This window comes from Chlorocebus sabaeus, chromosome 21 (assembly GCF_047675955.1).
Source record: "Chlorocebus sabaeus isolate Y175 chromosome 21, mChlSab1.0.hap1, whole genome shotgun sequence".
NCBI classification, from domain to species: domain Eukaryota; kingdom Metazoa; phylum Chordata; class Mammalia; order Primates; family Cercopithecidae; genus Chlorocebus; species Chlorocebus sabaeus.
The window spans coordinates 113,216,881-113,229,942 of NC_132924.1; the positions used below are offsets into that span (position 1 = coordinate 113,216,881).

The following is a 13,062-nucleotide window of genomic DNA, read 5'->3' on the forward strand; positions in this document are numbered from 1 at the left end:
TAAAACCTACTTTTTAAATTTCAAAATATTTAAAATTAAAGCAAGGAATTCAAATCAGCAGATGGAGCCTTTTATAATGTCCACACTTACAGATACTATACAATTTCCAAATTATATACAATTATGATTTTCATCAGAACATTAGGTCCTAATGATTATCCAGATAATCCAAATCGTCTTCTCAGGACAGGGCCTTTATCTCACATCAGAAATCTATTCTAATAGCATCATTCCTCCCTCTTTCATGTGAAGACTTATCGCCAAATAAGCACAGTTATACTGACATAAAGAAGAGCAGGTGACTGAGTCATAATTAAAGAAAGACGGGTAGGATGACAAAATAAATAACTTCATTCATTCCAATGCTAAGACCCTGTAATTCTACAGCTCTGGAAGGCTATGACCTTGAGTAGTCACAGCAATCGAAATCAGAAGACTTGGATTTGATTCCTAGTTCAGCCAATAGCTTTCTCTGCAACCTTGGGCAGGTCACTTAACACCGCTGGATCCAGATTCCTCAATGTAGGAATTAAGCGATGGATTAAACTGCTAATTTTCAAACTGTGTGGAAGAACCCTTCACAAAGGGGCGATGGAGAAAAAGCCAAGGGTTAATCTCTGGACCTCATTCCTCTTTCCAGCAGACTGGCACTACCTACAGCTCTTGTGCATTCTATCAATGTACAATTTCAGTTTTAATTTTTTTTTTTTAAGCTTGAAAATTACTCTTAAGCCTAAAACCTCTATGATTCTGGAAAATGTACTGACATCTGCAATTTATTTAGAAATGCATCCAAAAAAATAAGATGAGTAGACAGAACAGTTACATGGATAGACATGTGGTAAAGCATATAATGAAAATGTTAACAGTAGAATCTAGATGATAAGGCTTATAGGTGCTTGCTGTAAAATTCATCCAATTTTTCCTATATGTTTGAACATTTTCGTAACAATAATGTTTTGGGGAAAACAACTTTATGATTCCAAGTTATTTTAAACCTTTCCTGCCTTACAAAGATCATAGTAATACAACAACATTGGGTCCTCACGTGGATAAGAAGTCACAATAATTAATAAAGGTGGAAATCAGGTTTATTCCTATCTAAGAGTCTAAAACAAGATTCCCAAGTAACTTATGCCAGCCAAATCTTCAATATGGAAGAGGGTAAGTTCCACTAAAAAAACCCAAAAAAAACCCAAAAAACTCACAAGAAAAATTTAGAATCACAAAGCAAACTTCCTAGGAAATTCCATTAAGGCATCCTTTGCATGTTATTTTTTCTCATTTAAAATCACTCCTAAAATTTGAGTGTATTTAATTCCAGATTTTTTTCAGCTATATATAGATACACAACTCCATTTCTTTTTTTTTTTTTTTTTTTTTTTTTTGAGACGGAGTCTTACCCTGTTGCCAGGCTGGAGGACAGTGGCACCATCTAGGCTCATAGAAACCTCTGCCTCCCGGCCGGGCGCAGTGGCTCAAGCCTGTAATCCCAGCACTTTGGGAGGCCGAGACGGGCGGATCACAAGGTCAGGAGATCGAGACCATCCTGGCTATCACGGTGAAACCCCGTCTCTACTAAAAATACAAAAAAAATTAGCCGGGCGCGGTGGTGGGCGCCTGTAGTCCCAGCTACTCGGGAGGCTGAGGCAGGAGAATGGCGTGAACCTGGGAGGCGGAGCTTGCAGTGAGCTGAGATCTGGCCACTGCACTCCAGCCTGGGCGGCAGAGCGAGACTCCTTCTCAAAAAAAAAAAAAAAAAAGAAACCTCTGCCTCCCAGGTTCAAGCAATTCCCCTGCCTCAGCCTCCCGAGTAGCTGGGACTACAGGCGTGCACCACCACACTCGGCTTTTAGTGGTTTTTTTGTATTTTAGTAGAGATGGGGTTTCACCATGTTGGCCAGGATGGTCTCAATCTCCTGACCTTGTGACCCACCCACCTTGGCCTCCCAAAGTGCTGGGACTACAGGTGTGAGCCACCAAGCCCAGCCCATAACTCCATTTTATCTTCAACTGGGATTCACAATGTTTATCCTGCTTATCTTTCTTATTATATCACAAGCATTTTCTCCTTATTAAATATTTAAAACAGACTACAATTTTAAGATGTAGATATACCATATTATAATCATTTTTTTGATCCTTAAGCACTTAGTTCATTCTGAATCTTTCTTCAAAGTTGAGATTCATGTTTGTATATGTTTCCCTGATTAATTCCTCAGAATAAATTCTAAGAAATGCTAGAAGAAAGATCAACATTTTAAAGATAATTGCTACATATTACAAAACTGCCTCCAAAAAAGTGGTACTAGTAACTTACTTTCCTTACCAGTATTATACAAGAACCGTATTTCATACCCCTGGGTAAACAATGGGCATCAGTACTTTTTTTTTTTTTTTTAAAGCAGTCCATTTGATAGGTAAAGTATGATATTGCATTTTTAAATTTTCTTTCTTTTTTAAGACAGGGTCTCCCTCTGTCACCCAGGTTGGAGTACAGTGGCGCAATCACAGTTCACTGCAGCCTCGAGCTCCTGGGCTCAAGCAATCCTCTTACCTCAGCAACCCCAGTAGTTAATTTTCATTTCTGCAGAAGAGATTAATCAGTGAAGTGCATCAGCTTTGGAATTAGATGGCTAGGGGTTCAAACTCCAACTCTGCCAAATAGCTACATAAAAGGGCTAGCTACATCATTTTTCTCATTTCTCACACGGAGTTGTTATAAATATCGAAGAAGACAACATAGGTCAAATACTTACTTACCCACTATAGTGCCTACCATATAATAAGCTGCCAATCACTATCATTTCCTTTTAAATGTGCTGACTTGGAGGAGGTTAACAGAAGGATACAATTGTCCTATTGGGCCAACATGCTAATCATAAAATCAGCCACTGTATAACAGCTGACTGAATTTCTTAAAGGAAGGGGGCTAGTGAAGGAATATTTTAGTAATGGTTAAAGGGAAAGGAGAAAATTTTGTGTTTGGATTGCATGTGCCTAAAGAAGATAGAGAATATATAATTATTTGGCTGTTTTTTGATACCTGCCCTCAAATAGAGTTCTTAATTCCCATTAAGAGGGTCAAGTCTAAATTCACCATATTAAGTAGTTATTATACTGGCTAAATGGTATCAATAATAAGGACCCCTGGGGATCTCTGAAACCAACAGGAAACCCAGGTAGCAAGTAAGACAGGCTTAATAGGCCTGGTGCAGTGGCTCACGCCTGTAATCTCAGCACTTTGAGAGCCCGAGGCGAGACCAGCCTGGCCAACACGGTGAAACACCATCTCTACTAAAAACACAAAAATTAGCCGGGCATGGTGGCACACACCTGTAATCCCAGCTACTCGGGAGGCTGAGGCAGAAGAATTGCTTGAACCTGTGAGGCAGAGGTTGCAGTGAGCCAAGACTGCGCTACTGCACTCCAGCCTGGGCAACAGAGCAAGACTCCGTCTCAAAAAAATAAAAAAATGAATTTAAAAAAAAAAAGAGAGGCTTAATAGCAGAAGGAAAGGGATCAAAAGGGATTAACCAAGTTGCGGTAGAAGTGGAGGAGGAGGGAAGGTGAGCCTTAAATCAAGATAAAACAGATGACTGGATTTTGGGCGTTTTCCCTGCAAGTACTCAGAGTTGGACGTCTGCCCAGAAGATAGCCAATGCCTGGTCTTACGTTCTTCAGGGATGAGAAGCATAGGCAAACTTCTCTCTGAAGCATAATTATTCAAAGTGAAGTCGCGATCCATTATGGATTGTATAATCAATTTAGTGAGTATAACACATTTTTTACAAAATTAAATCATATAGGAAAAATAAATAATGCAGTGTATCACATTATTCTGCCTCATAGTAACTTAATATTTCACACAAGTTAAATTCAAATTATTTCATTTTGGGAATATATACTTAAATTCTAAACTAAAACTGCTATAAATTTTAGTTAAGTCTCCCTTGAGATAACAACACCATATTATTTATTTACTTTCTCCAAGAGTTACTCCCAGTCAACAATTATTTCAAATTATATATCACATACTCAGTGCTAGCCAGGGAAAGATCATTTAAAAACATTTATGACAATAAACTAGTCAATTACACATGTAACAGTTCTACCAATTTGCTAACCTCAAGTTTTATGCTGTATACTTAACAAAAGGAATAGCCTCTATTTTAAAAGGAAATACTTTAATGTATTCAATTAGCTTAAATTTTTCAAGTATCTTACAAAGACATTAGAAACATTACTAATATTTCTAACAAAACAAATGAGCAGTCAGTTGCCAGTAAGTCTCTTTTGAAAAAATATAACTCTATATAAATGTCTACTCTATTGGAAAAAAGTACTAGGGAAAAAGCTGCATGTAAAATAAAGAGGTCATGTAAGTTACCTAAAACCAACCCACCAACTGTGTATATCAAGGTATGTTCAGGCAAAGGTTTTAAAATGACAAAGCCTATAGTTTTCCCTTTAATTCTGTGAATATAAAAGTGCTAGTCTGCAGCCTAAAATGTCAAAATAAATAGTTATTAAAGGCCAGGTGTGGTGGTTCATGCCTGTAATCACAGCACTTTCAAGAGTCTAAGGCAGAGTTCGAGACCAGCCTGGGCAACAAAGTGAGACCTTGTCTTTACAAAATATCAAAAAATTAACTGCGCGTGGTGAAGCATGCCTGTGGTCCCAGCTACTCCAGAGGTTGAGGCAGGAAGATCACTTAAGCCCAGGCGGTCAAGGCTGCAGTGAGCTATGATAGCGCCACCGCACTCCAGCATAGGTGACAGATCAAGACCCTGTCTCAAATTTAAAAAAAAAAAAAAAAAATTTTATAACATAATCCAAGCCTTTTTCTCTCATATTTGCACAATAGCAATATTTCAATGTATTCTTCTGAAGCATCTGTAAAAGATTCTGAAGCATCTGTAAAAAGCTGAAAATACATATCATTTTAGGTGTGATGTTGGTCCACTCCAAAAGATGCCCGAGGGTTCCCTGGCTTTGCTCTCCCTTCTTAGAAACAAGAGTGTGGTCAGAAACATGGTCTGGTGTGTCCTTGTATCTCTACTTCCTCAGATCTCAGAAAGGGGTTTCAGGCAGAGAGGATGGCTGGGCAGGACTCCAGGCCATACTCAATATAGCAACCAAATTCAGAAAATATAAGTAATATTTTAGCTTATCAACGCTCTCATTTTCTCCTTAAAATATAAGGCATATGAGTGTATTAAAGTCTTATTCTGCATACTCTCCCAAAATACTACTGAAGATCTTCTATTTGTGAAGAGAGCAAAACAAGCGAAATCAGATTCCAGAAACAGAAAAATTTTACTTTACCACACTTCTCAAATTGAAAGATATCAAACTATGTAGTTGAGTTTGGGGACTCTGCACTGGCAATTAAGACTGACAGTACATTCCCCCCCTTAATCTTTTGACTTAATGAGACAAAAACAACAACCTAAATACCCTGAGCAAAATCTGTCCCTACAGTTCTTGATGGGTATAATATAACTCGTCAGAGTATCATTAAAGTATTAACATGTACATGTAAATTTGAAATCTCGATTTTTCTGAAATGTCAATTTTTATTTAAGCATCTAGTACTTACTCAAGGAGGAACCGTGTAAAACTGCACAGTTGGGACAGTGATACAGGTCAATGTCAACAGCATGATGTTCTTCTACTCCAACACAGCTAAGACAAAGAAAAACAAAATCAATACGTAAGTAAGTTGAAAATATTCACTTAACTATAATACAGTGGATGGAATTTAGCTGAGAAATGTACAACCGGCTCACCAACACATTTTTGTAGAGCAGAGAAACACATATAAAGATAAATTTTATTCTGTTCTCTACAAACTTGCTAAGTGAGCATGAGGGAGAATATATTATACTCAAAGTAATTCTCTCCTAGCAGCAGTAGAGACATCAGAAACAACAAAATAAGTCATAAAATCTTCAACCATTATGTAAATGTCACCTGTTATAAAATGTCAATGAGTCAAAAGATATATTAAAATATCATTTTAATGTATCTGTGTAATGTGAACCACGATAATACAATATGACACAACTTGTGGGATGAAGAACTTGTAAACAGAAACATATAGCTCTAAATGCATCTGTTAGAAAAAAAAGAGGCTGAAATTAATAAGCTACGTATCTACCTCAAGAAGTTACAAAAAGAATAGACAAAAAACCTTAAAAAATGCAAGTTCTATCAAATATTCAAGGAACAAATAAATCTAATATTATATCAAATTTACTCCAGAGAGCAGCAAAAAAGGATTTGCTCCCTAACTCATTTCCTGACAGCGTAAGTTCTTGGTACCAAAACTTGGAAAGAATTATAGGTCACCCTCATTTATGAGTAAAGATGCAAATACCAAGTTGGGTCTATCACAGGAATACAAGATGGTTTTTAACACTAAAAATCTTAATCAGTGAAACTTACCACATTATTAGATTAAAGGAAAAAAAAATCATATGACCACTTAAAAAGATTCAGGACAAGTATTTGATAAAATTCAACATTTACGTATGATTAAAAAGTAAACAACAAAACCTCTTAGCTAGCTTAGAGGATACTTCCATAATCTGGAAAAGGATACTTCTAAAATATCCTATGCAAATAACATGAAGCAGTCATTCTGAGATTAAGAACACAGCGGCCGGGTGTGTTGGCTCACGCCTGTAATCCAAGCACTTTGGGAGGCTAAGGCGGGTGCATCATGAGATCAGGAGATCAAGACCAGCCTGGCCAACATGGTGAAACCCCATCTCTACTAAAAATACAAAAATCAGCCGGGCACGATGGCAGGCACCTATAATCCCAGCTACTTGGGAGGCTGAGGCAGGAGAATTGCTTGAACCTGGGCGGCAGAGGTTGCAGTAGGCGACAGAGTGAGACTTCATCTCAAAAAAAAAAAAAAAAAAAAAAAAAAAAGGCAACAACACCTCCTATTACTACTTCCGGTGAACACTGTGCTAGAGGATTGAACTGGTACAGTAAAATAAGGAAAAGAATTAAAAGGTATAGGGATTAGAAAAAAAGCTGTCATCTGCAAATGCTATGGTTACGCAAGCAGAAAATGCAAAAGAATCTATAGAGAAATCATAAGAATCGAGAAAAAGATTGCTAAAGATTAGTATATAGAAAAACCTAGTTCCATATACCAACGATAAAAAGCTAAAAAGTGAAATAACATACCATGTACAACTGCATAAAAATGTCAAGTACATTGGGAGGCCAAGATGGGCAGATCATGAGGTCAGGAGAACGAGACCATCCTGACTAACACGGTGAAACCCCATCTCTACTAAAAATACCAAAAATTAGCCCGGCGTGGTGGCGGGCGCCTGTAGTCCCAGCTACTCGGGAGGCTGAGGCAGAATGATGTGAACCCGGGAGGCGGAGCTTGCAGTGAGCGGAGATGGCGCCACTGCACTCCAGCCTGGGAGACAGAGCGAGACTCCGTCTCAAAAAAAAAAAAAAAAAAAAAAAAAAAAAAAAAAAAAAAAAAAAAAAAAAAAAAAAAAGGGTCAAGTACACTGGAATAAATTTAACAAAAACTATGCAAGGCTTCTTTAGGGTAAAGTATAAAATATTACTGAGAGACTTTAAAGAAAACCTAAATAAAGGGAGATATACACATCATGACCATGGGTTTGAGGTTCAATCATGTAAAGATATTAAATACATCACAACCATGGGTTCGAGGTTCAATCATGTAAAGATATTAATTCTCCTCAAAGTGATTTATAGATTCAATTTAATTCCAATCCAGATCAGTAGAACCTGACAAACTGGTTCTAAAATTAATATGGAAATGTACAGGGCCAAGAATATGGAAAGCATTCACAGAAAACAAAAACAAAAACAAAACAAACCCACCACTCTAAAACTCTACGAAGTATCAAGACTTATTCTAAAGCTCTAGGAATCAAGGCAATATGAAACAGATGCCAGTGCCCAAAACCAGATCCATGTATATGTGTGCACTCGTGTGTAACAGGAGGGCACGGAAGAGCATACAGCAAGAACAAACTTTTCAATATGAGGTCCTGGACACATTTTTTTTTTTTTTTTTTTGAGACGGAGTCTCGCTCTGTCGCCCAGGCTGGAGTGCAGTGGCCGGATCTCAGCTCACTGCAAGCTCCGCCTCCCGGGTTGACACCATTCTCCTGCCTCAGCCTCCCGAGTAGCTGGGACTCAGGCGCCCGCCACCTCGCCCGGGTAGTTTTTTTGTGCTTTTTAGTAGAGACAGGGTTTCACCGTGTTCGCCAGGATGGTCTCGATCTCCTGACCTCGTGATCCGCCCGTCTCGGCCTCCCAAAGTGCTGGGATTACAGGCTTGAGCCACCGCACCCGGCCGGACATTTTTTATATAGCTTTTATATCAACATCTTATATACATGTATCTTTTTATTTTAAAAAAGATATATTGGCCTGGCGGGGTGGCTTATGTCTGTAATCCCAGCACTCTTGGAGGCCAAGGTGGGCAGATCACTTGAGGTCAGGCGTTTGAGACCAGCCTGGCCAACATGGCGAAACCCTACCTCTTCTAAAAACACAAAAATTAGCCAGACATGTTGCCGCATGTCCAGCTACTTGGGAGGCTGAGGCAGGAGAATCGCTTGAACCCAGGAGGCGGAGGTTGCAGTGAACCGAGATCACGCCACTGCAATCTAGCCTGGGCGATACAGTGAGACTCTGTCAAAAAAAAAAAAAAAATATATATATATATATATATATATCTTTGTTAAAATAAAAAGAAACATACACATATTTATATAAAAGATATTTGTATAAAATATGCTTGATATTTTATATATCCATAAATGATATATATTTATATATAAAAAGAAATATTTATATATCTCTTTAAAGGAAGTAAAATAAAATTAGACATCTTATCTCATAACATAAAAATTTATTCCAAAGTAGATGATAAACCTAAACACACATAAAACACAAAGTACAAAGGTTGTATAACGTAATATAGAAAATATCTTTATGACTTTATGACAGGAAGGATTGTCTTAAAACACAAAAAGCACTGTCCATAAAGGTGAAAACTGGTAACTTCAGCCATATTAAAATAAACTCCAATTCATTAAACTATAAAGACTGAAATGATAAGCCAGAGTAGCAGAAGACAGGTGGCCACCAAAGGAATTATACCCAGAATATACTGAACTCCTACAAATCAATACAAAAAAAAAAAAAAATAGAAAAATGAACAAAATACTTGGATAGGCACATCATAAAAGAACTCTAAGTGGCCGAATCACACATAAAAAGGTGTACAACCTTATAACTGGGGGAAATATAAATTAAAAGCACAATAAATACCACGACATACCCAACAGACCCACTAAAACTAAAAAGCCTGATGATACCATGTGTTGAAGATGATGTGGGGCAATAGGAACTTTAAACTGAGAGTTTGATACAGCCATGTTGGAAAACAATTTTGCACTACAGCTGAAGAATCATATGCTCTATGATTATTCCATGACCAAGCAAATCCTTTTTTAGGTAAACACAACTGAAAGTAACTCAGGCACATGTGCACCAGGATACCTACGTATACAGAGCCGCTTATAGAATCATTATTTGTGAAGTCTATAAATAATAAAATGGATACAGTATATTCTCATAACGGAACTCTATATGGTAATAAAAATAAAAAAACTCACACAATAAATGAATGAATTCTACAAGTTAATCAACATTGAGTTAAATTTTAAAAAGACGTAAAAGAGTACATATTTCTATGTATGCAGAAAACTCAGAACTAGGGAAAGCTGAAGTATACTGTTTAGGGATAATAAAGCTATCTTAAAAAACAAGGAAGAGATGGATCTTGAAAGGACATGTGGTTTCCTCTCAGGACTGTCATCTAGAAAGGATGGCAAGTGGTGTCCTGAGGTTCTAGATGATTATTACATGGGTATACATTTTATAATTATTGATTAAACTCTAGATGTATGTTTTAGACACACTTCCTCTATTCTTATTCCACAATTAAAATGCTAAATAAAAACACACAATATACAATTAATACACAATTAAAATACTAAATTTCACAATTAAAATTCTATCCACAACCATATAAAAAATTAGGCAAAAATCTTGAAATGTATTAATCTAATAACCACAATAAAATATCAAGAGCAATATATCAGAGGCCTCCGGATATGCAAAAACAAGCCCACTCTCACCTGAGAGAACTCTAGGACACTTGCTACTGTCAAGTCTTTGAGAGTCTGCGTAGAGCTTGCCGCAATCCCAAAAGGTCAAAACCAAAAGATGTTAACAAATAACATGACATTGCTGCTTGAATACTGAATCCACATAACTAAATCAAGCTATTACATTTTGCTTTTGAGTAGAACACAAGTTTACTTTATTTGTCCAATTTGAATTTACATCACTTTTCCCATAGAAAGCAAAAGGTAAATATGCTAATTGTTTAGAAATTCATTTTTTAACTGAAAGACTATAAATTTCCAATTCAATACATAAATGCTATACAAAATTTTATATATCTTTACATACAATTCCCTTGGTCCATAGTTTCTTATAAGAAACTCAAAAAGTTTCCTGTAACCCAAAGAAAAGGTTAAGAATCACTGGATGGAGGATTCACACTTCCCGACTTCAAACTTACTTAACAAAGCTATGGTAATCTAGACAGTGTGGTACTGGTGTAAGGACAGACACACCAAATAGAACTGAGAGTCCAGAAATAAACTCTTACATTTGTGGCCAATCGATTTTTGGCAAGAGTCCCAAGATCATTCAAGGGGGAAAGAAGAGTCTGTTCAACAAATGGTATGGGACAACATACATGCAGAAGAATGTATTTGGACCTCTATCACACACCATATAGAAAAATTAACTCAGATGGATGATAAAGATAAGAGCTAACACTATAAAACTCTTGAAATAAAGCATAAGAGTAAGTCTTCGGCTGGGCGCAGTGGCTCACACCTGTAATCCCAGCACTTTGGGAGGCTGAGGCGGGCGGATCACAAGGTCTGGAGATCGAGACCATCCTGGCTAACATGGTGAAACCTCGTCTCTACTAAAAATACAAAAAATTAGCCAGGCGTGGTGGCAAGTGGGGAGGCTGAGGCAGGAGAATGGCGTGAACCCGGCAGGCGGAGCTTGCAGTGAGCCAAGATCGAGCCACTGCACTCCAGCCTGGGCAACAGAGCAAGACTCCGTCTCAAAAAATACATAAAAATTAAAAAAACAAAAAAAGAGTAAGTCTTCAAGTGCTTGGATCAGAATATGGTTTTTTAGATCTGACACCAAAAGCACACAGGACAAACGAAAAAGAAGATAAACTAGTCTTCATACTACAGTCTAACGGCTTCTATTTTTAACACAATAACATTGCTAGCTAGTGTTGAGAGTCCAAATCCACCTGAGATTCCAGACAGACAATGAATTCCAAACCTGATACAGTTTGGATGTCTGTCCCCACCCCCACTCCCAACACACACACCCCGCATGCTGAAATGTAATCCACAATGTTGGGGGTGGAGCCTGGTGGGAACTGTTTGGGTCATGGGGGCAGATTCCCTCAGGAATGTCTTGCGCTGTCCTAGGGATAGTCAGCGAGTTCTCATGAGATCTGGTTTAAAAATGTATAGCACCTCCCTCCCATTCTTGCACCTGTTCTCACCACGGGTGCACCTACTCCCCCTTTGCCTTCTGCCATGATTGAAAGCTTCCTGAGGCCTCACCAGGAGCAGATGCCGGCACCATGCTTCCTGTACAGCCTAGAGAACCAAGAATCAATTAAACCTCTTTTTTATAAATGACTCAGCCTCAGGTATAATGATGCAAAAACAGCCTAATACAAAACCATTTCTATGTATTTATGTAATTTTTTTTTTCAACAATGTTCACCCATGTGGTGCAGACCCAGAGTAGGAAACTGGATTCATCCAGAGTCGGGGTTTTTGTAGGTAAAGACCAGAAAAGGAGTTCCTGATATTTACAAGGAAATTAAAGGATGACCCGTGAAATGTAAGCGGTCAAAAAAGATGTGAAGACAGAAGGTAGTGAGAAAATGGTGAGATGATCTGAGGGGTCTCAATGGCTCCCAGCACTAAGTCCATGGCATGCTTGAGCAACTGACCTATAAGGAGGAGAGATTATGCCCAAAGAGTAGAATGTTCAGAATCTGGCATTTCTGAGGTAGCATCATCTATAACAGTGATAAGATTCAAATGTGGAAACAGTGTGTGGCTAAAGTGGGGCAACAAAAAGATCACTGCAGGTAAGTGAAAAGATGCATGAGAGCTATCTCTGCATTCAATAAAACAAGTTCAAAACCAAACTTCCCTGATTTTAAATGCAAGGTTCATTAAGTGTCAAAAGAAATAGGTGCTACATACTCCCACCAAAACAGAAACTCAATGTTAAAAGATGCCAAGTTGGTACTTTTTCTATAGAAACTCCTGGTTTGTCTCGTCTCACCTTGACCATGGCCACATTCCTCACTCCTAAGAAGTGTTGTGACACCAAAAGACTTAGAGAAAAAAATGTTAGATATGTCCTGAAAAACCTAAATCAGCATATCATAAACTCCCCATGAACATCTAAGATACATAAATCAGAATGACTCCCACGAGGGTTAGGGAAAAAAAGGGAGAAAGGGACATTTCAATTGGTTAAGAACACCTCAGGCTAAACATGACTATTAATCTTCAATGATGTATGAGTTCCCCTCTCTAGTGTCTACTCATCATCCCACCTCACCCTATATAATGTTTTATTAAATGTCAGTGAAGGCTTCAGGTTTGGGTCAGTTCTAATCAACTGGTAAAACATTTATAGCTACATTTATTTTGAATTTCAACACAATAGTAAATTTGGTATATCAATAAAAACAGTAAATCTGGTAAACCAGTAAATCCGAAAAACAGTCCATTTAAATTAACCATACAAAATATAATTTTAAAAAATAAAATTAAACACAAAAAGTTAACGTTCCTAAACCAAGAATTATCTCAGGTCTTTGAAAGGAACCAAAAGGAACTACTG

The 13,062-nt window shown here is 37.7% G+C and overlaps 1 protein-coding gene across 1 annotated transcript in view; it reads right to left on the reverse strand.

The window, feature by feature from the left end:
* Window positions 1–13,062, reverse strand: part of KDM7A (lysine demethylase 7A) — a 95,494-nt gene that overhangs the window by 52,424 nt on the left and 30,008 nt on the right. Inside the window, exon 2 of the mRNA XM_007983138.3 lies at window positions 5,603–5,688. Within this exon, the coding sequence (XP_007981329.2) occupies window positions 5,603–5,688 (86 nt within the window). The remainder of the gene's footprint in view (window positions 1–5,602; window positions 5,689–13,062) is intronic.